The sequence below is a fragment of the Drosophila kikkawai genome, chromosome 3L (assembly GCF_030179895.1).
Source record: "Drosophila kikkawai strain 14028-0561.14 chromosome 3L, DkikHiC1v2, whole genome shotgun sequence".
Lineage (NCBI taxonomy): Eukaryota > Metazoa > Arthropoda > Insecta > Diptera > Drosophilidae > Drosophila > Drosophila kikkawai.
Window position 1 is genome coordinate 383,960 of NC_091730.1, and position 23,860 is coordinate 407,819.

The 23,860-nt window shown below is 43.7% G+C and overlaps 3 protein-coding genes across 8 annotated transcripts; all 3 read left to right on the forward strand.

The window, feature by feature from the left end:
• The first annotated feature begins 605 nt into the window (after positions 1 to 605).
• Positions 606 to 11,257, forward strand: mthl10 (methuselah-like 10). 6 transcript variants are annotated; one of them, XM_017172677.3, is made up of 6 exons: positions 606 to 734; positions 2,576 to 2,751; positions 7,441 to 8,204; positions 8,303 to 8,918; positions 8,994 to 9,188; positions 10,503 to 11,257. In XM_017172677.3, exons 3-6 carry the CDS (start codon positions 7,451 to 7,453, stop codon positions 10,666 to 10,668), a joined length of 1,731 nt encoding a protein of 576 aa, XP_017028166.1. In that variant the 5' UTR covers positions 606 to 734; positions 2,576 to 2,751; positions 7,441 to 7,450; the 3' UTR covers positions 10,669 to 11,257. The 6 variants fall into 6 exon arrangements, with proteins under 6 accessions (XP_017028166.1, XP_070141443.1, XP_070141444.1 ...); XM_070285342.1 differs by having other exon boundaries at positions 2,605 to 2,751; XM_070285343.1 differs by lacking the exons at positions 606 to 734; positions 2,576 to 2,751 and adding exons at positions 4,939 to 5,516; positions 9,313 to 9,499 and having other exon boundaries at positions 10,503 to 10,621.
• Positions 11,258 to 12,381: 1,124 nt separating this feature from the next.
• mthl9 (methuselah-like 9) lies at positions 12,382 to 14,794 on the forward strand. Its single transcript, XM_017172364.3, has 7 exons — positions 12,382 to 13,352; positions 13,427 to 13,618; positions 13,680 to 13,913; positions 13,968 to 14,124; positions 14,188 to 14,391; positions 14,461 to 14,540; positions 14,605 to 14,794. Exons 1-7 carry the CDS (start codon positions 12,704 to 12,706, stop codon positions 14,637 to 14,639), a joined length of 1,551 nt encoding a protein of 516 aa, XP_017027853.1. The 5' UTR covers positions 12,382 to 12,703; the 3' UTR covers positions 14,640 to 14,794.
• Positions 14,795 to 15,799: 1,005 nt separating this feature from the next.
• Positions 15,800 to 18,711, forward strand: mthl8 (methuselah-like 8). The gene is made up of 6 exons (XM_017172415.3): positions 15,800 to 16,604; positions 16,664 to 16,826; positions 17,037 to 17,228; positions 17,280 to 17,498; positions 17,563 to 17,920; positions 18,427 to 18,711. Exons 1-6 carry the CDS (start codon positions 16,083 to 16,085, stop codon positions 18,473 to 18,475), a joined length of 1,503 nt encoding a protein of 500 aa, XP_017027904.1. The 5' UTR covers positions 15,800 to 16,082; the 3' UTR covers positions 18,476 to 18,711.
• The last annotated feature ends 5,149 nt before the right edge of the window (positions 18,712 to 23,860 follow it).

The following is a 23,860-nucleotide window of genomic DNA, read 5'->3' on the forward strand; positions in this document are numbered from 1 at the left end:
TCCCATTCATTTATTTTCGGCATTGAGAAATATACAATATCCGAAGTCAACGGACATAATTTGTATTGTTTTCTAAGCACAAATGAGATATTGTACAGGGATCGTAGTCTAATAAAATTCGTTAAGCCAGCTCTGGGACCTCATAATCCATATTAAAAAATTGCTTTTTTTAAAACAATATTTACTGGCTACAGAAATTGCATGTCTGAGATGCACCTTCTTTTCTGTTAGTTTTTTAAGATTTTTATTCCCACTAATCTAGAATACCTTGGTCTAAAAAAAAAAACAAATATCCCTATTTTCCAATGGATACTAACAAAGAACTGGTTGGTTCCTTTGAGAATCTAGATTAACCGGATATTTATGTGATTTTCCATTCTTATTCTGTATATCTACACACTTTCTGAAGAGTATTCCACATAAACCTTTCCGAACTCCGACTGGGACTACTCTCCGTCGAGTAGGTGTGCTTCTCGGCTAGCTTGACAAAGCTTTTCCCTTTATATATGGTTAGTATTTCGCCGCAGCTTTTCCGTTCCAGCTGTTTGGAAGCTAAGGCAAACGCCGGAGCATGGGACGCCGCGCGGCTTCAGTCGCAGCGAATTCGCTCGCCGAAGAAGTTCACTGTTCGGGGTTTGCGGGTCAATCATCGAATGATATCGCGCGATACTGTTATAATATTTGAACTTGATCTAGTAGGCGCTTATCTAGCCCTAGAAGCGGTCCCTCGTCTCGTAAGCACTACTCACTCCATCGGGGCCAATTAACTAAGCAAATTTGCAGTGAAAACAAATTAAGAAATCCTGGCATTAAAAAAAGATCACTTCGTGGTATTCTCCTCGCTCAAGGCCTTGGGTCTCCGCTCCTCGGAGTTTGCCGAGTTTCAAAACAAATATATATACTATAATGCGATTTTAATGTCTCGGATCGGATCGGCTCGGCTCTGCGAATCTGCGCCCACAACAAACAGTCGCGTCGCGTTGTCTCCTCATAAATTGTTTTGTACTGTTTTTTGGTGAACCCTTGGTTTTTTATGTTATGTGTACATTCGTACATGTGTCGCGCCGGCTCAATGCCAAAACCAGTTTCGGTCTTTTTCTCAAGTTCGGCTAAAAACATATAGTATTCAGGGAATACCAGAGAAGCTCCTTTCCGATATATTTATTATATTATAATTGGTCGTTACTATACTTGGCCGGTCTCTATAGCCTGATTGCAGACACGTCGCGCACTGTTTAAAAATTAAGTGCTGGAAGCCCCGTACCGAGCTCTCTACGTGCTAATGTTTTGATTTCCGAATTTGAGACGTGGGACTTGGCTTCCTTTTAATGGCTCATTAATATAGCTGCTGTAGTGATTTCTATAGCCATAAAATATCACTATCTAGCGACCTTATACGATGGGAAAGCCGGGGATATGTACTTAAGTACATGTCTATCAATTTGCAAATATTATAATTTATATTATCAGCCTGAGATTATAGTCAAGGTTCTAGTTAAGCAAGTTCATCAATGGTCATCACAGTATTACGATTGGATTATTATACCAACGAATACGGGATCAAAACAAAGAAAGTTCTTGTTATAAAACCCGTTATCTTTTTGGGGGAGGAACTCAAGCTGCTCTTACGGGAAAAGCTCCAACTGGCGCTTGGCTAATTAATTCATACAAATCAAGCATGTTGAACACACTTTTTTTGAGTCATCGCCAGCAGTCGTCTGTCTGTGTTTCCCCCGCGGCACCACTCCACACTCAAGAAGTCCATCCATACATCCATTCACTTGTCCGATAATTGTTTTGTTTGCGAACAGACACACAGTTGAGCCACTGTTGGCACTCGATCATATTTCGCATTGTTTGGCATTTTGTTTTATTTATCATCAGCGGCCAAACCGAGAGCTAGCAGAGCTAATAGGGCTTTCTTATCGGCCTGGTACTTGTCTCGTACTGCTTGAGTTTTATTCGAACTCCCCACTGCTAATACTAACAGAGCTCTAACAGCACTAGTATCGCTCTGTTATCCACCGGGTACTTCCTTGAACGCTTCTCGCGCAGCAACTCAGTTCTTTTCGAGACGTAACCCGTAGTGGGCGAGCGGATGAGGTCCGCTGATGTACATATACAGTAGAGATATATCCACAGATCGGAATTACGAACTCTGAATGCCAACGTTAATTAATTTGCAATCTAGCGTGTGTGACTTTGTCGGTGGAAACGTCAGAAAACCAGTTCGCGTGTGTTCGCATATTTACACCCACTTCCCGGGGAATTCCCCCGGCAACCTGAAGTTTCTACGAGTCGCTGAGAGAGAGAGAGAGAAGCCATTACGAAAAGAGGATTTCTTAATTTCTTGAGAAACGTTTATGTGGTTACCCACCTTGGCCGTCGCCACAGACTCTTCCCAGAGCCGATTTGCATAAGTAACCTGTTGAAAAACAAACACGTCGAACTTAAAAACGCATACCCAGTTTCGTTCAGATAATACATATTAAACGCCGGAACGCAGTGCGAAATAAACCCGTGAACAAAACACCCAGACAGTGATTTTATTGTTTATTCTCCCATCTATACCCAGTACCTATGACCACCTCTGGCAGTGGTCAGTGTTCTCAGTTATCGCTATTCGTGAAATGCAAGTGCCACACATCAATCTATAACTGGAGAGTGAGCGAGCAGGAAGACTCTGTTGATTAACAGCAAACAACCTGAAGTTGCTGGCATTATTCATAGCCTCCATCACCTGAGAGCTGGGTAAGTTTGCTATGGGAATAGCTTTTGTGATCAGCATACTATAAGTAGTTCTCCCTACGAAATATAGTTCCGCATTTTGAAGAATTTTCTCATTCGAATTGTGTCATTTTGAGAATTCCAACGAAATAAACCGAAATAAAATTAATGCCTTCTGAATGAGGCGACGTTAACTTTAATAGGCTTATGAGTTCTGTCCATCTGCGAATAGATTCCTAATGGATTTTACCAGATAAAAGCATATCGACGCATTTTCGCGAAAGTATCGTATGTCGAAAAATCCAATTTTACAGGAGAAGCTTTTTTGTGCTTTAATCTCTTAGGAAGCACTATAGAAAAGACAAAATTGAAACTTAATTTTTATCGGAACTATAAGGTTTTCAGTTATAATATTTCACAGGGTAGTGAGACATTAGGTACCTAACAATTTTGCATTAAAATCTCAATTTCGAAAAAAAGCGACATACGATACTTTCGCGAAAATGCGTCGATATATACGTCGTATTTAATACGATTTAATGTTGTGACGATTGGCTTTAATAGAACGCTAGAGCGTGTCAGGTTTTCTAATTTCAGTTGGGGTTTTTATCGGTTGAACTGGTCAAAGATTGACTGGCATTCCCTGATTAAAAATCACAGAGAAACACTCGACCATATTTACCCAACTGTTCTCGATGCACCTTTTATTGAGTCACTGCACGAATTTTGCAATTATTCTAGGCGGAGAAATGGCTACCGGCCCCCTGGAGGCCGCACCTTGGGTACTGTTTCTTTCGTCTCTGAATTCGAATTTGAATTCTCTTCGATTTGAGTTCGTATTTGTTAAATGTTTTGTTTACACTTTCGCACATTTGGCCGCTGCGAGCGAATTGTTGTTGAAACACATCTCGGGAATATTGTTTATTGTTTGCTTTGAGGTCTGTTTATTTCAATACAATTTTCCTCTTACTTGCAGGGTATTAGATAAAAATATATAAAAATACATTCGCGCTGCCTGCACTCACGCCCACCACATCAGAGTAATATCTAAGTACTAGAAAATATTACAAGCTGCGGCGATTAGCATTCCATTTAATTTCAATTGGTATTATCGGGCCTTTCCCGCTGTGCATTTTCATGATAAGCTCCAAATGCAATTACCAATTAATTGTGAAATGCTTTTCCAGTTGCCAACTGTATGAGTCGACTTGACATCTGGCTGGGGATCTTTGCCAGGCACCTGATGGTGGCCATAAAAAACTGTCTGGATAAGGATAATGGTGTTTGGTCTCTGGAAATTAGTCCTAGGGGTGTTTTAAAAACGGAAGTTGTCTTTAATTAATGACTTTTCCAACTACTTTTAATCGGCTATGACAATGGCAATAACTCACGAATAAACCATATGTGTGTGGAAATTCTAAAAGAGCATATCAATTTGAGGTTTATTATATATACCTATATATTTTGGGTAAAGCATCATCTGTTTTAGCTTTTCAAAGGTTCGAAATATTAGATAGAAGACAACTCGAAAACACTCTCAAATACATTTAGTTTCCAGTATTTCGAGGGTATTTCATAATTTCCTAATAGTCCAACTCAGAGGCTCTCCTCCAACCCAAAGAGCCTTTCATCATGGCTAATGAGCGGGAACAGACATATCCCAATGACGGCCGTTTATCTTCCCGGGTCTCGAGTTCCCCAATGGGCGATCTGTTGACTGTCCCGCCTCTCCTGCGCCCACTCACACATTCGGGGCGCCGTGGGGCACATCAGGAGGGTGTCAGTGGAATAATATTTGGCGAACTTGCCACCCGCCCACAAGCCCACTCTCGAGTGATAGAACGTCTATAGCTCTTTCGCGGGGCCTCCGCCTTTGTTTACAAGCCGCAGACAGCATCGGCGTCTAAAAATACTCCAGTTAGGAATTTTCACACGAAAATCCACACAAGAGCCAGCCCGTCAATGGGATTGGGCCATATAAATTGCTTTTTGCCAAGTGTTTGTTTGCTGCGAAAACAGAAAGCATAGAACTCTATAGGTAAAAAGGGTAAAGGGGCACATCTGTAATCGCTGCTTATCGGAACCGAAAACCCACCGCAGTTCACCACAGTCCACCACTTTCTGGCGTGGTGACTTGTAACCCCTCTTCAAGCGCTGGGTTTCCTTCTGTCTTCGGGCGATTAGTTTCAGTTTGTGATACGGACAGCAAGACAGAAACCGCGCAGAGCCCTCGAAAAGATAATGGGCATACAGTGTATATAAGACAGAGCCCAGGGACTTTTGGTGGCAGACGTGATAAGAAAACACTCGAAAACAACAGAAAAACCCAAAAACACAAAGAGACGAAACCGAAAACGGATAAAGCAATATATATATGAAATATAATTTATGCGACTTGAGGGTTTTAAAAGTTCGCTTCCGTGTAAAAAAACATACGTTAAGTTTTATAGGATTGGCCGGCTAATGTTTGTTTTGTTCGGTCATTTTCGATATTAATATGTTGACGGTGTCGTCGCCTAGTACCTTTTTGTTTGAATTGTAATAAATTACGCATACGCCGTGTGGGTGCGAAGCCGTTTCGATTAATCTTCATTGCCTCGTCCAAAGTCTAATGGGATTCTGATGATGACTCAGGGCGCCAGTTTTTAGAGTCAATAACTCAGCAAAGGACCACCCTACCTGACCATGGACAATCCCCAAATTATCAGCATTAAACCGATACAGATAATAATAAACGAGTCCAAGCCGAGTAGCAGCAGTAACCTGAGGAGACGCATTGCAGAGCATCTGTAAGTGATCGCAGTAGGCATCGAATGGCTCGCGATTTCGCGGGAACTGGGGACTCGATAAGTCGTTACTCTACATATACATATATAGAAAAATAAATAAGCAACTCGTATTCCTTTGTCAGACATTGGCAGCGCCGTTGGCCAATTGACTTTATCTTATCGGTTACCGGCCACAAATAAGACATTTTATGAGTCGGCCCGCAAAAATACACACATCAAGAGTTGGTTATAATATTACTTGGGAATAATATCTGGGAAGAACCACAATTTGGCAACTTATAACGAAGCTCATCTGTTGAGACAAGGCTTAGAAATGGCTATTGTAATACCCTTTCCTGTTTGTTACTCAGTTTTATAGAATAAGAGAATTATTAGACTTACGAATTATTAGTTCTTATATCTTTGCAAGAAATTACAATTATTTATTATTTATTTATTTTTATTTTATTTATTTATTATAATTATTATAAATATAGACAGAAGTTTGTTACGCTGTGAAGACGGCATTTCTGACTCTATAAATCATATTTATAATTGATCAGCATCAATTTGATCAAAATTTTACAAGGGGTTTCATCGTTAAAATTTTCAAAAAGTTACATAAATTTTAATTAACAAAGCAACATTTATTTATGACATTGTCTCCGACTTTTTTAGGCCCTAATTAGACGAGTTAATTACCTGGTTCTTTTCAGTGTGCTATTACGACTTATTTTCAAATCGCATTAAACAATTCTTGATCTGAATAATTGTTTGGCTGATCAAAATATACACGAAATATATACACAAAGTGGAGATTTGAAAAGAAATATTGCTTCTATCAAAGTGCGGCCAGCGAGAATCCATATATTGGATAGATCGCTGCCCATAATTCAATTTTATAGCCAATTGTTTTCATGGCTTTAATGTTCCGCATGTTTTGATTATTTTTCAAACATGCGTGAAAGAACTGAAAAAGCTCTCTGAATGAGCGAAAAAAAAATATATAAATATAAAATATATTCGATCTGCTGAATATAATTCCCGTTCCCCAAGTGTATGTCCGCTCTCAGCGATTAATTATGCTAATTTTCCATCGCCAGATAAGTGCTTCCACTATACCCATTCCAGGACCCCCAGTATCCATTTACTACATTAGCTATCTATATGGGAGTTTAATGTGTTTACTCTCCACCCATCATGGTAATTTTGTGGCCCACGCGCCCGAGGTAACCCTCGCTCCTCTTCCCTTGGGATCAATGAATATTAGGTGCCCCAGTCCCAGTCACAGCCCCAGTCCCTCGGTGTGATGCAACCGATAAGATAGCCATCGACGGTGGTGATGGTGGGCTTATCTATTCGCACTGCTAATGAATTTATGGCCGGCTCGTTAGCAGCGCTTGAAATGCCATCCCCAGAGAGCTAGGTAATCCTAGATGGGGGAAGCAGAGTCGGAAGTCGGATGGATGTCACCGCTATTGACAGACGACGGCAGTTACTATCAATTTAACACGAATCCATAAATGTTGGCTGCGCGCTCCCTGCGTGCCTGACCTTATGATTGATGCCCCACGGCGCCTGGGTACGAAACCGAGAGACCGAGTTAGCATTTACTCCGCGCAGTGGGACAGTCCCATTGGACTCGTTGGCTGCTAATTGCTTGCGACGCTGTCCTTGAAAGCTGCTCCTTTATCCTTTCAACGACCTGTTGCCCGCGTGCATGATTCACTAATTGGCTCCGGCTGCCCAAATTAGTGGTAATTAAAAAAGCACTAAGTAATATCAATTTAATTACTAATTCAAATACAGTTTGCTGCTTCAGTGAACAACTGTACTTAGGATAGTTATATCTGATAAAAAAACTACTCAAATTTAAGGTTTATTTTGGATTAATTATGCAACATCCAACACAAGAGACTAGCCCTACCTTTCTCCTTACTTTTAGGACCTTCATAATGCCAAAGAAAATCCAACAACGCGGAGGATCCCTCTACTGCGGAGTCACCCTGCTGGGAATCCTCTGCCTAATAGTATTCCGCCTGATCCCTGGCCTGTCCTTTGGTGTGTTTGCCATGGCGGAGCAGGATCACTACCACACCATAGACGACCCCAATGTGCCATGTAATTTCTACGACACCGTCAATCTCACCGGCCACACGGCCTACCAGAACGGAAGCTACGATTACTACGGCACGCTGATACCCAAGCACTTGGTGGGCACGTATGACTACATCCATCGATCCCTGACGGAGCGGGTGGAGGTGCCCCTCCATGTGCGCGGCTGTGCCTGCAAGCTGAAGGCCTGTCTCAATATATGCTGCCCGTGGCGGCAGGTCTTCAACAGCGAGAAGGGCGAGTGCATGGTCGATCCGCAGGATCAGCGCATCTGGCCGGATCCCGTTATGCTGAACGTAACGTTTGCCAACGGCAGCATGGAATCGGTGGACATCTTCAAGCAGTTCGCCATCCAGAGCTTTCGGCCCTGCGCTAGAATGTTCTCCCTGCAGCCGGAGATTAACTACTTCGATGGCTACCTCATCTTTGAGAACGGGTCCATGCTGCGGATGGACGATGACAAGTATATAAAGAAGAACGAGTACTGTCTGGTGCCGACCTACGTGAATGATACGGATCTTTACTACACCGTGAATCCAGCAAACTGTGACATGCTGGACGAGCGCAATACAGTAAAGATAATCAATGCCTATGGTGAGTGTTGGCAACATGCCAAGGAGAACACCTTTGACTACATAACCAAATATTTTGAGAAGCCCCCGCCCTTGACTAATCTTCTCCTGCTCTTTCAGCAATGCTCTTCTCCATTCCATTCATGATGCTGACCATTGCCGTGTATCTGCTGATCCCCGAGCTGAGGAACCAGCATGGCAAGAGCCTGGTCTGCTACCTAGTGGGTCTCTCCGTCGGGTACTCCTCGCTGACCTTTGTGCAACTGGAAAAGAATATCGATCCCAGCAGCAATTCATGCAAGGCCTTTGGCTATACTTCGTACTTTTTCTTCATGGCCGCCTACTTCTGGCTGAACATAATCAGCTTCGATTTGTGGCACAACTTCCGAGGCACGCGGGGCATCAACAGGTTCCAGGAGAAAAAGCGCTTCCTCATCTACTCCCTTTACTCGTGGGGTCTGGCCCTGGTCTTCCTAGCCTTCACATTTAGTGCCCAGGAATTCACTTCCTGGCCGAGTTACCTTAAACCGGGTATCGGGGACGGCACCTTCTGTTGGCTGGACATGACCAACTGGTCGGCCATGATTTATTTCTATGGCCCCATATTGGTCATTGTCGTGGCCAATACGATCATGTTCGTGATGACAGCCATCAAGATCCACAGCGTGCAGCGGGAGATGGCTAGGATAATTGCCGGCGAAAACAGCACCAAGAACTTACGGACCGAGAAGGACAAGTGAGTGCAGTTTTCAAAGTACTTTCCATCCAACTCCCACCTAAGGAGAGCCCGTCGCGTCTTGTCTTCCCTTAGATTTGGGTTGTTCCTGCGGCTCTTCCTCATCATGGGCGTCACCTGGCTGTCGGAGCTGATCTCGTTCTTTGTGGGGGCTGACAAGAACTGGTCGAAAATCTTCTACATCTCGGATCTGGCCAACGCCATGCAGGGCTTCCTCATCTTCATGCTGTTCGTGATGAAGAAGAAGGTCAAGCACTTGATTACCAACAGGTGAGTGTGCAGTTCTGCTTCGAAATCTGTGTTTTGTCTCGTCCCATTCCGATCCTGAGGGATCTGTCATCGATCCTTGTTCCCCTGTGATCTGTTTAATCTGTAACCCAACGACAATTCCCAGAACAATACGGGTGCGCAGTCTGCGGCAGACTGAGAGTGTTACGATGGGGCCGAGCACGATCTCAATGAAGCAGCGCTTCAAGGAAGCGTCCAGCCAGATCCGAAAACTGGTAGTCATTCGCAATGCCTTCGCCAATGGCTCCACCGCCAGTGGGATTCACTCCCACGATGTCTGAGGCGAATCTTCCGTAAGCAGTAGGTCATATACTGCTCGATTGTTGTGGCCTCCGACTAACCTTTACTAGCTGAGGATTAGCCTTGCAATTGTATTCCTTTAATCTCTAGGAAGCTCTATTAAAAGCATATGCAAAACCTGCAAAGAAATAAACCCAAGAATCCTAGGGATTTTAGGGGTGCATTGCCACGTAGCTCACTTACTGAAGAGACCCAAAAGATTTTGATGTAGCCCTTGTTTATATATTCCCTTTATGTTGTACTTATCTCGTTGTCAGACCGCTTTCGATATTGCTTAACCTCAAGCAGAACACCAACAGAAACAGCCAGCCGACTAACTCTAGACACTCCAACAACAACACTGACAACCAACAACACAAACCCGAATCTCCAGCCGCCCAAAGCTAGACTCCAGGCTCAAGCCATAAAAACCAATACGTCCATTATGCATAGTAGCCAAGCCTACTTAGTAGTAACCACATCATAACCCAACACCTTCTTATGTTTTGCGTCTATAATGTGTGTCCATATATGTGTGTGATGTGTCTTCTCATCGAATCTAAATCATCGTCCCCACCGAAGACTCCTGGAGAAGAGACGCTCGAATGGTGTGAACTCGCCCAACGTCTCGACCACCACCACGACCTCGATCACCTCCGACTCCAATGTACTGCCGAAAAAGCTCCCCCTTAGGGCTGTCGAGCATCCAAAGGCCTGTTCCAGCCCAAAGGCGGCCATCTAAACAGACTGGTCACAGGTAAAACTGAGAGTAGAAGTTGCCACTGCCTCCGCCTTGGGAAGTCACTAACTAAACTAGCTCTAACCCTTAGACTTTAATCTTTTAACCCCTAATCATCATAATGAGTTGCCTCTCGAATGTCTTGGTGCTTGGTCTATGTATTTCCATTTAGATAACAAACCCTGGTAATCCATTAACCCCGTTCTAATCAGATTTTTCAACATTGTCTATTCCACTCTGCCCACGCAATGGACATCGTGACGATCGCCGTGCCTCAGATGCTCGAGTGCTCGCGATGGCAGCAACCAGCGACAGAGCCAGTACTCCACAAAGACCACGTCGAGCAGCGTGGCCAACTTGTCGCTGCACGAGAAGCCTTCGTTGGCGGCGGAAAAGCCGCTGATGGCCACAGATCCTCAGAGAAGCACCACCATCTTTCGCTGAGTATCACGGGACCAGTTGCAGCCTTGGGTCGACGAGCATCGAATAAACCATAATGGGAATATGTGTCCACAGAAGGAAGGGAGATTCAGTTGGAGATCCCAACCTATTCCAAGGACCAGCTCCCTCTGCGTCAGCATCAGCCATATTTCGGATAGAACTTTACGAAAAGACACTACTATAGGAGAAAGTCCCTATCCATGCATCCAACTCCCCGAGAAGCATTCTCACAACCCTTGTCTCTCTTTCTCTCTCTCTTTGTATATGTCATGTGACCGCCACGAACAACCTGATTAGTTCTATAAGCACCTTACCCTACGCGTCAGCGCCATATCTAAGTATATTTATGCCTATGAAATTATAACCAGCTAAGAGGGATCAAATCGAGTCCAAATCTTAAAGATAAACCACCTGCATGTACGTACGTAACATAGATGTGCCTTGAAAACATTCAGATTTATATATTTTATACGCATAAGCGTACCCATTCTCCATATCTACTTATATATAAATACGCTATCTATATTGGTAAAATAAAAATTACGAGAAAGTATAATCGTATGTCAAGCTTAATAAAGCCAAAGATAAAAATTATTATTTTATGTGTTGAGGCCTTTTTTGTAGGTACCGAATCATTACCACTGATTCACTGATAAGATATTCAAATAAGGTAAATTTTCAAAGTTTTAAGGAATATATACTAGTAGTATAAACTACTCTGCTAAAGATTTAGCAGAGACACTCACCATACCGAATGTATTTGATCGTAAGAGATCATTAGCAAATGCGGGCACCATAAATACGGTATGCTATTTTTTAACCTGTACATAAACCCTGAGAGTTTCAGCTTCAGCTGTAGATCGGGTTGGATTTTCTTGTCTTAACAACAGCTTTTTTAATTCTTTTAAGAACTAAATTAATAACAAACAAGAAGGAAAGCTAGTTGGCAACCCTTGCAGGTTACAATTGGATCAGGCGCCGAATTCAAAGTATACTAGAGGTAAGCCAAAAATTAATTCATTTTACCATATTTCGAAATGTTCGCTTCTGTTTTTACTATTTTTATTTTTAATAAAAAAATAGCAACTTCATTTTAAATTTTAAGAATTTATCGTCATCAAATTTAATTTGAAAAGCGTGCCTACGCTATTTTTTTTTTCTAGGTTAAAAAATCTGCATACAGATTTTAAGATATTACTTTTTTTACGATTTAATAAGCTAACGGCAATAACGAAAACAAAATCTGCACATCACCGGCAGACATCCCCGAGCCAAGGATTTTGGAAACCAAGGTTTTTACCTGACTTCGATATTCGGTCTGTCAATCTGTAATTTTTTAAATTTTACTTTGGAAACAGTGATCTCTAATTTTCAGTCGAGTGTTTCATATCTTTTGTGTCTTGATCTTTAATTAATTGAAAAGGAAAGACACATGTTAAACACACTCACTCACTGGAATTACCTTATGAATGGCTAGAAATAGCTGATTCAACACCACTCACGCGGTGCGGTGCCTATCAAAAAATGAATTTTGAATGTGCCAGTCGCGCTGGTTGGGATTCCACACGTTCGGGAGAGAGAAGGGGCCTGGGTATGGAGCAGTGACTGGTCCCCACCGCTTCTGCTTCTGCTGCTGCTGTTGTTTCTGTTGCTGCTTTGCTCTGCCGGTTGTGGTCGCGTCTGGTTTTTGGGCTCGCTGGCTAATCAGTTAGTCTGTTTTTTATTCTTGGCCAGCATGGAGCGGCACTGCGGTTGCCCCTGCCGGGTCTAAGAGAGAGAGAGCGGTCTCTCCATCGTTGTTTACGGCTGTTCTTTTGTCGTTGTCGCCGCTGTCGTTGTCGCAATCACAGACGTTTTTAGACAGCGCCGCTGCCTTCGTCAGTTTTTGGGTTCCGATTGTTGTGGACTCGGAGTCGGATTCGAATTCGGATTCAGATTTTGCGAGTGTGCGTGGATTGCATAAAGAGAATTCGGCGGCGATCATCGCTTCGATTATTTGTTTATTTCATTATCGAGCTCCGTGACGTCACTGTGAGCCATGGCTTCGTCTTGGATCATCACCATAGGCTTGGGCTTGGTTTTATGCGTGGGCGTACGATCGCTGGAGATCGCTAGCATGGATCATCCCTGCGCCTACGCGGACACGGTCAACATCACGGATGGATTGCGGCTCAAGGACGGATCCTACTCTTACGCCGGAGTGGTGGTTCCTCCCCATTTCATGGCCGAGTACGGCTTCAAGGTGATCGATGGCGTTGAGTACCGGGCCAAAAAGCACTTACGCGGCTGCGTCTGCCTGCTAAAGCCATGCATCAGTTTCTGCTGCCCACCGGATCTGGTATTCGATGCCAAGAATTGGAACTGCTCCAGGCCCCACCAGATACGGGAGTCCACTCACATAGAGCTGACCTACAGCAACAATAAATCAGTGGAGCAGGTGCGGATCTTGGATCGATTTGTGGTGCGCACGGAGCTTGGATGTCGGAACAAGTTTGTGGACAAGAAGCACGAGAGCTTCTGGCAGTGGGATCTCTTCGAGAATGGTTCCCTGCAAAGGGACAACCGGCTGTGGACCCCAGATGAGTACTGCTTCACTCCATTGGAGCACAAGTCTGAGCAGTGGGAGCTCGCGCCGCTCAGCTGCGAGCGCTTCCAGACGGGCTACCGGGTGTGGATCTACGCCATTTGTGAGCAGTCGCATTCTTCTCGTTTGAGGAGGTTTTTCTATCCAAAAAGTAACCCCTTTGTTGAATCCTTTCAGGCAGCATCATAGCCATTATCATAAACATATTTATCCTGTCGCTACTGGGCTCGGTAAGGGAAGCGCGGCAGAGTTACTATGGCAAGGTGATCATCTACTATCTGCTCTGCATCGTCGTGGGCTACTCCCTTTTGGTCTACTTGGCCCTGAAGAATCCCATGAAGCTATCGCATGCTTCCTGCAGAAATATAGGTGACTGCTAAAGGCTCGAATTTCATTCCTCCTTTAACTTAGAAAATCGTACTCTATTTAGGCTTCCTGGCCTACTTCTGCATCCTGCTATCCTTCGTCTTCCTGGCCATTTGCAGCTTCGATTTCCTGCTTAACTTCAGACAGAAGGCGGTGAGGGATTGGGTTCGTCGCCTTTGGTATGGCTTATCAGTCTTGGCTGTGGTGGGACTCCGGTTCCTCGTGTCCTTCGCCCAGGACTCCAAGCTGCCCAAACACTACAAGCCAGGCATTGGCGAGGACTACTGCTGGTTTGATGGTGGGTCCTATTGGGTTTAACCTAACGAATAATACTTTATACCCTTTATTTCAGTTCGTCTTTGGGGCATTTTGATCTACTATTATGCGCCCATTACCATTCTGCTCATCTTTAGTATTGTGTGCTGCCTCAAGGCCTACTTTTCGATCTACGAACTGCCCCCGGACACTCAGTACATATTGGGAACACAGCTGAGAATCGTCAAGACCCAGTAGGCGAAGATCTCTAAAGCTTTTCCTAGTTCATCCTTGTTAAATTTTGGTTTTCCTTTCAGTTTTTACGCCTTCAGCGCCTATATAGTGGGCGTGTTCGCCGTGTGGGTCCGTGAGATCGTGGTTTACATAATGGCCAGAGTAAGGGAGCACTTCTTCATCATAGACTTCTGGAGTGGCATTTGCATCCTGGGCCTGGCCATAGCCGGATTTATTCTCTTGCTTGGGAAAAACATGCATGTGAAATCCTGGTGGGCCATCAATGTGTAAGTTAAATTTATCTCAACGGAAAAAGAACTAAAAACTAATATTTAAAATATTGCTTCATTTCACAGTGAGTCGAGTCAAACAGATCTGAGTGTGATCAATGCTCGCGTCTACAAGTTCGATGAGAAAGGGGATCTCAAATCTTCAGGTTATTATTAATAAATATATATTTTTTGGTTTTTAAGTCAAAACTAATCTATTTTGTCTTACAGACTCACCCTATAAGCCCACAGTCACGTCACTTTAGTTGATTTTGCTGTATCAAGCTATCTTATGATTCATTTAAGGCGTCGCTCACAAATATGTCCATAATTTATAAGTGACTCAGTATACTAGGTATAAGTTTGTTAAATAAACTCAGATAATGTGCATGTAGAATGTATCTTTATCAATCAATCCTTAGCTACTCTGATCTTTCATAAGCTAATTGTTTCTACCTTTAAGCAAATCTGCCACAAATTCACACTCATAAATTCCTAATTTTATAGATTTTGCAACTTGTCAACCATTTTCTTTTCTCTGTCCTCCTTCTCCTATTATTAGCTTTATGAATAATTTTTGTCCCGCGGCAAAGGAAACTATTCCTCGAATATCCACCCCACGAGAGTCTCTCCTTTGTGACGTGCTTCGTCTAGGTTGGGTTTGGGATTAGCGGAAAGCCACTAAGTGGCACGCAACAAATGCTCGGTTAATGACGCAATTGAGAATGGCCGAGAGCTGACTTTATCCGTATCGCTCTATCTGTCCGAGTATCTGTATCTGTCTCTATTTCCATGCCTCCGTCTGTAGAATGTCCGGTGCGCGAATAGTTTCCAATAGTTATGTGAAAAGTGACTCAGTAATGAATAGTGGAGACACTATAGGACCTGATTTTTATGGAGTTTTTAAGGGGTTAATTATAAATAGAAACGAAGCCTTTATGATAAGGCTTTGCGATAAGTTTATTGGAGGTTAAATATAGGTGTGGTGATCCTCGATATGTGGACTTTATATAAGGTTCTTGAAAAGTATAATTAAAAACTAAATATTGCCTCAGAAATAGTTCACTAACCCAAAGAACTGAAATATTTAAATTCAAACTTTCCTTTTCCTCTGGGGGAATTCCTCTTAGCATCCAAAATCCATTCAATCATAATTTTCTTAGCATTTTTCCAAGCATATATGTATAGAGCATTTCCCGACCATTTTGATGTTTGGCCAACAGCTTACTTTCCCCCCCCTTTTTTTTGTTCTTTTGTTGTAAACAAAATGCCGCACGTTCCTGGGACGACGCTAAATAAAGTGGGTGTGCGCCTTGCCACACCTCACACACCTCGCACACAGGCCTCAGACACACCACAGACACTACACCACCACCGACTGACCGCCTACCTTGCCTTCGATTGAGTTCGTCGGGATTCGGATTAGCAGTCCAAGTTCGACGAGTGCCAGGTGCAGGCTGACGATGATCCGCCGTACACCCAACTAGCGGCTCTCCCACCTGTGCCCCGCCCAGTCATCAGTGCATTACAATTACCCATACCTGTGCCATTCGGTCGGTCAGTCCATTTTGATACCATTTCCATACCAATTCGATTTGGATTTGGCAATCGTCCGGAGGTAAACACGCATAAATTGGACGCTCTAGTGTAAACAAAAACACATCCCGGAGCAGGGAGAGCCAGAGATTAGATTCGTTCGGCAGTCGAGAATGTCTCTTCGAATGGCGCAGTTGTGCCCTCTGGGGATGAAGATCCTTCTTCTCCTCTGCACAGTCCACTTATGCTGGGGATATCACGAGGAGACTCACTATCCCTGCGCGTTCATTGACACCGCCAACATCTCGGGGAGTTATATCTCGGAAGGCTCCTACATCCACAACTGGACAGTGATTCCACGTCACTTGGTGGCCGCCTACGACTTTGTCATTGAGAATGGCATCCGTATACCGGCGCCCATTCACCTCAGAGCCTGTGTCTGTAAGTCGAGGCCGTGCGTAAGGATTTGCTGTCCCGAGGGGCAGACCTACGACCTGGTGACCAGACAGTGCGAGATACCAATACGCCAATTATCCAGTCTTCCCTCGGAGAACCACATGGAAGTGGAGCTGAACAACGGCAGCCTGAGCGATATAGAACTAAGGTCACGTTTCAGCATTCATGTGGGAACGCCGTGTGAGCACATGAAGGCGGTAACCAAGGGATCGGAGTATGTGCACTGGACTCTGCACGAGGTAATGAATTTTCCCCATTGCGAGCGCTTAGATGCTTTAAAATTTTCTCTTTTCCCCAGAACGGAACGGTGACCCATCGGGGCCACCTGTTCTCCAAGCACTACTGCTTCACTCCCTTGCTCCTGCTCAATGGCAACACCTCCTGGGACTGGCAGCCCTTGGCCTGCGCCCCGGAGAAACTACACTTTGTACTGGGCGTGCGGGAATGGACCTACGCCATATGTGAGTCCGCCAGCGATTAAACACAGTCACAACTTTTGCTTTCAATTTTTAATTCTCATTTTTGAGGCAAAAATAGACACCGCCTCGCCTCATAAAAATAATTGCTAAAATAACAAAAGGAAATCGCCGATGTGTGGATTGATAGTTTGATCGTCAGCGATATTCATGCTTTTATCCAGCTGATCTCGCGCTCTACTCGTTTCTCTGCAGGTCTTTTGATCGCCATAATATCCATGTTTATTGTGCTAATGGTGTACCTGATGTGCTCCGAGATGCGCAACAGTTTCTACGGTGTGGCGATCAAGGCCTACACTATTTGTATGATCATGGGCTATGCCCCCCTGGCCTACCTAACTCTGCACAATCCGGCGAATCTCTCGAATGCGGCCTGTAGGATCTTACGTGAGTTATATCCTTCCAGCCCTGAGATCTCTTTTCTAACCGTTTTCCTAGCCAGCTTAACTCTCATGTATCTGGTTCTCTCCTTCTACATCCTGAGCTTCATTGCCTTCAAGCTCTACCTCAGCTTCCATGGCGTTGTTTTCACCAAACTCATGTTCTGGCTGATCTTCACACCGATTGTGTTGATTGCCATTGGTTGGTCCTTCTTCGTGGGCTTCAGTTACTACGGCTCAAGGCTGATCTTTGGCGGCGATACTTGCTGGTTTGATCGTAAGTACTCGGCTATCTATCCGATAACTAATATAATTAACTAATTTACGGATCGCTTTTCCAGCGCGCAACTGGTCTATTATGGTGTACCTGTACGCCCCCGTCTTTGTGGCCTGCGCCATCAGTGGCTTCTTCTACATCCTCAGCCTGATCTACATCAGCGAAGAGCCCGAAATCGAGACCGAGAAGAGCTTCGAGTCCATTGAGAAGAATCGCTTCAGATCCTTTTGGAAGTATTTCGGCTATACGGCGCTCGTGTGGTTTGTTTGCGTCTGCTCTTTTGCCTTCAATTATTACCGGGAGGAGCGGTCGCACCTCAACTATGCCGTCAGCTTCTGCATGGCCTTTCATGGATTTGCGGCACTCTACGCGTTGATTGGGAAGAATCAACAGATCCAGAACTTTCTGCGACGCATTGATAAGTGAGTAACAGAGAGACCTATATTTATGTAGCGTAATCGCGGATCTGACAAGAAATACCAGAGCTATATCAGCTAAATGTGAAGCGAATCGATCATAACTAAGCCATAAATGCATTAAATTCAATTCGGAATGCTTTTCCATGTTAGTTTTTAATAGGCTAATAAATATTCATACTGAATTTCAAATTTTAAGAAATTAAAATTTTTTCAAATTTTTAAGAATGTTAACGATGCAACCCCTTAAACATTTTTTGATAAAAAATTTTGAAAATTTTTTTTCTTCTCGACATGGCTAGAAAGACTCGCCTGTTGATGCTGATCAAGAATATAGGGTCGAAAATGACTCCTTCACTGCGTTACCAGCTTCTGACTGAATTTGTAATACCCCGCAAGGGCAAAGTATTATAACAGAGATTACCCGGTTTCTACAAGTCGGAACTCTCGACTATAGCCCTAATATAATATTTTAATAATGACTTATTTAAAAACAATTTTCTTTCCTAAAGCGAGGAAGATACCTGCGAAAACTCCGTTCCCCTGTCGAGTTTTGGTTAAAATTTACCAAAGTTTTACAACAAGTGGAAGCAATATTAGTCACGACGACAACCCAATGAGCAATTTTCAACTCAGCCAAGGCACAAACCTGATGTGTTTGACGTGGAAACTAAACTTAAATTTACGTATAAAATGTCTGTCCAAACTATGTCTGTATAATCAACAAATACTCTATTATACACGAAGAGTTCACGTAATTTCATGCAGATAATTTTTCGTACCAAAAATATACTCTTTAAGTCCTTAGATAAATGGCTTTTATTTTATTTGTGGTTTGTAAATAGCTCCCAATAAAATTATAAAATAAAAACAAAAAAACGAATGAAGTAATAGAGAGGAAAACTATATATATTTAACCATATTTAAAGCCTTTAAGTAGAAAGGTTTTTTATTGTCATTTTTTTATGAACAATTGCAACAATTCGGACTTGGCTTGGCGTATCCAATTTAATCTTTCCCCGACGTCTCATAAACACACAAAACACAACAAAAGTAACCCAAAGCCGAACCCGAAACTCTGGCCAACAATATACACGTAAATAACGTAATTTACACAACACAAAACAAACTCGGAAGTTGGCCGTAAGGCAACTCTGGCCGAGGACAAGGATGAGGATGAGCGGGTGCACCACAGAATCCAATCCACGGCAATCCACTCAACGTGCTCCCATGCCCAAAGTCCCACTCCTGACTGGGTTCCCCCTTGTGAAGTTGCAATTCTCTGGACCGTGGTCGAGTGTCCCCTTGCACCTCCCTCCTCTTACTGCTGCTACTCCTGCTCCTGATAATGTTCCTGCTCCAGCTCCTGCTCCTGCCTTGCCTCCCCTCTCTACTTAATAAGTGCGCGCCGATTTCGTTTGACATCAGAGGTCAATGGCCGAGAGACGAGAGCGGAGCGCCGGCAAGAGAGAGCGAGCGCTGAGCACAGCTGCATCCTTGCATCCTCCTCCTTTGGGTGGCTGTCAAGCGCAAGGAATCAAGTGGAAAGTGAAACGAGGGGAACCCCCGTTCAGTGTGCTCTTTTGATGTGGCCTCGCCCAGCTGCCCAGCTTCCTCCAACCCAAAACCCGATTGGGCTTCGGCTCTTTTCGTTGCCTTTGCTCTTTTCCTTTTTTTGGCTGGGCGTACAGCAGCAGGTCTCGGGATACGGGCTACGGGCCACAGGATACAGAGCGCGGAATACACACACACAACTAAAGCCGGCAAAAGCGCGCGCAGGATGGATACACACTGGTGGATCGATAAAACGTAGTAAAAATGCTCGTAGTAATGGAAGCTGGAAGGGAACCCGGCACAAACTGCATCGGCATCGACAACGGCATCGGAGGAGGTCCAGCAGCATCCTGGCTTTGGTCGTCGTGCGCACTGGAAATCCACGAGAGGTAGGACATGTTTGGCGCGTTTTTCGACTGCATGTGTGAGTGTTGTGCTTTGTTTTGTTAATATGCAAAAGGGTACAACGCGGAAGGACTCTGGGTAGGGAGCGAGGAGCAAGCAGCGAAGCCGAAACTAACCAAACTCGACCGCGCCCTGTTTCGGGGACTCCCCCAACTTCCACAGCCCCATCATCGTCATCATATCTATCTCCTGGACGGGACGGAGGAACCAACATGAAAATTAATTACCAAATGACTTTATGCTTTTTAATGGCCCGATGGCAGTTAAAGGATATTAGACAAGCCATTAAATGGCTAACTGGTTGCGGCTGCACACACAGGCCACGCCCCTGAAAAAAGGAAGGAGTCACACATCCCACATACGAGCTAGGATAGGAGGGTGTGAAGGGTAAGAGGGTCCGAGTGTGTGGTTTTCCAAATGGAACTCTATTTGGTCAGAGGAGTTTTCTATTATCGATATGGAAAGTCACTAATTAGCATTTGGAGAATGTATTTAAAGAAGTTTAAATGGCTGAGAATTTAAGATTAAATATTTTTTCCCACTTTTTATTATCAATATTCACAGCCTGTACTATACTCGCAATAATTATCATATCGAAATAAATGTAGTGATTTATACATGGATTTTTAAACTACGAAAAACTGTCAACTGTTACGACATTTCCACAAAATATCGATATACTTTAACTGAATACAAACTTGTCCAATTCCTAGTTAAAAACTCTTTTATGAAAACTTAATACTTTCCGTTATTAATACATACTCAACACTTCCCATTTACCATAAACGAAAAAAATAAACCCTTCCCCAACCGTTTCCGGTCACATTCTAGTCGCCCCTAATGACTTGTCCTCCCCCCAAACGCTTCCCAAGACTTTTTACTGGCCGTACATATTTCCGAAACAAAGCACGTAGAGCAAATCAAATACAATAAATAACTTTTAATTTAGCATTTCGAAGAAATTTACAACTCGAGGCGTAATTTATGCCCATAACTGTCCACCCGACAAGCAATTGACCAACATATCCCCCCTTATAATTTATGAATTAAAAAGTATGAGGAATGCGAGGAAAATGATAAATTAAAAGCGAAGACGAAGAAGAAGTCAAAGGCAATTTAACGGTTAGCAATAGTCCCACAAAAAAAAGGGGGCGGAGTACCCTCATAAATTCATTGATGAAAACCCGGGCGGGCACAGTGGCCCCAGGAAAACCTACTGCTACTCGGGGCCTTCGATTTCTAGTAAGTCATAATCTACGAAGCGGGTTCGAGGTTTCTGTTTTGTCTTGGCCTCCCAAAAGGGGCATACGCGTGTGCTCTCGTTTCTCACCTGCAATGACACCTTTTCCCATTCGAATCATGAAGTTTTTATTATTATTTTTGCCCCTCTTTTCCCTTGATTTTTTCTTACTTCGCTGTTTGTTTGCTCGTTGTTGTTTTGTGTTTGTTGTGCTTGTCACTTGTTGTTGTTTGTTTGCTCTCGAGATTTATTTCGTGCGCCTTTTCGTTTCGTTTGGCCTGTTCAATTTACACAACATAGCTCGCAGCTCGGAGCTCGGAGCGATCTTTGCACGCCCAAGCCCCTCTGGAATGAACTGTAGTGTAGACCCACACTTCACCTTCATGGTGGAATAGCGATAAAGCGAGGCGCTATCGGAGTCCATTGATCAATGACGCGGTAGTTTCAGAGATCGGGTTTAGTATTATATATAGTATTATTTATTGGGTAACTTTTGGAAATCGAAATTGATCTTTACAAAAGTCTGTAAACAGGATTTAAATTTCTTAATTTTTTTAATTAATAAATATTGTACAGTTCATTATCGCTTTTTGCAGAAATATTTAGAAAATTCTATGCCACTTTTAGAAACATTTTATAAAGGAGACAAAATATTCTAAATTTAAGGATAATTTTTCTTGAATAAAGAAAACATGGGGCTACTTTAGGGTATCCACAGGTGCCCATCAACCGTCACTTAACTCAATTATGAAAAATTAACCAAAATTAAAAAAAGATCTAAACAAGGAAAATCAGAATGAAAAATATTTTTATAAGTGTAATATAGCCTCGATTCAATTTTCTCATGACATTAAAACTCATTGGATCACTAACCTGCGATCCCACATCGCTCACTCACCTCCCTCGTCCTCCTACACCTGCCAAATCCACAATTGTAGAGCATCCGCTTCGGGAGTTCCCAACGAAACAACAAAATTTGGACGAGACATCTTTTATGGTGACGGCACGTGTAAATGCTTAACACAATTTTCAAGTTTTCTTTTTGTCGGAAGCTTTCGTTTTTGGGCTTTCTATGGACACAATGTGCCATAATAATCGCTTCAAGCGTTGAGAGAATTACGAGAGCAATTAAAGTGGCCAAAGAAGAAACCGAGGCGGCTGTCGATCTGCTGACCTCCAACTTCAACTCCAGGCGGAGGATGCGAAGAAGCAGAGAGATATCTGTTTCTATATAGACGGGGGATCAGCAGTTATCACTCGTTGCACGCTCAATTAACGGACAAGCTGCGGTGCTGAGAGATGTGGCAAAATGAGTTGCAGCATTCCAGACCTGCAACTGGCAACAGGCAGCCTCCCCGCTCTGAAGCTATACTGGCGATCCGACCCGACTCCGACTCTCGACTCCATTCCCATGCAACAATGTTGCAGAGGAGCATATCGTGCCGACATCGGGCGTTGCAGAAGAGCAGCATGAGCAACAAAAAGCCAGCAAAGACTGCAGCGACATTGCCGCGGCATGAGTGTGCGTTTTTTGTGCATGCCCAGGGGCCTTTACAGGGTAGCAAAGGGAGTGGCAGGTCTGAGAACAATATATATCAATACTGCAAGGTTATTTAAACGATGCATTTAACAATTTATAATCGATAAATAAAATAATCAGGTTCCTAGGATATTGGATTTTTCCGTTCGATATAAATCCCCTGGTTTCAACTATCTATATTCTGTTAAAACTTCCAAATATTGAACCAAGGTATTACTTCCTAATTATAGGGCATCCCCTATTCCAGTGCATTTTTTCGGCTCAGCTTGGTCCCCTTTAAATGCTTTAACCCATTGACGACGATCGTTTAAGGAATTCCAGCGCCCGGCGTATTCTTTTCCGTTTTTTGTTTGCGGGTCAAGCAACTGAGGGAAAGCGGCGGATGAGACGGAGCAGGGAGCTGGAAGGTGGATCTGACAGCAGGGACAGAAACAGGGACAGGGACGAGGCCGAGTCTGGCATCTTTATGGCGAAGCTGGGAGGCGGGAACTGAGAACTTCTACCGGTCGGCTGGGATGGATGGAAGCTGGGGTGCCGGTGTATCCATTAAGGCAAATGATGGGCAGCCGCCCAAATGCTGCCCTGTGGCAACAATGTTGCAACTCGCCGGTCCAACCGGCACATTAATGAAGTGATTTGCACTTTTTACCAGCTCCTTTCTGACCACCAACATGGTAGCGTAGCAGGAGCACCGCAAGGAGGAGGAGCAGAAGGGAAACAGTCCGTTTCCAGGAACAATCCAAACCAATCCAATCCCAAGCAATCCCTTGGAGGAGATTGGTGCCGCGGTGGGTGAGATTTATGACAGTCGCCGTGGATCGCCGTGTCACTTGTCAGGGAGAGAGAGATCTCAGTTGATTTGCATGGACTGTGGCTAATTGAGCCGATCGGAGGAGCGATCCTGACAAGGCGAAATGGGGCAATGTGAAAGGAAGCCGTCGCATCAGTGTCTGAGAAGTGATCTTCACACTCCAAGGAAGATCGTGCGGATCTTAATGCTCGCCTTTCTTCTCGCCGAATCAGTTTCTTGGAGGACACACGAAGAACGCTCTATCGCTAATCGTGATCAATTGAAACTATCATCACACACACGGAATTATCTTCAAAGATCTATCAAATACATATCGAAGAACTCATATCAATGAAAAGAAAGTACTCATAATTTTTGCTGATCGAAAATTCAATCTCTGCCTTTTAACGTTTTCTG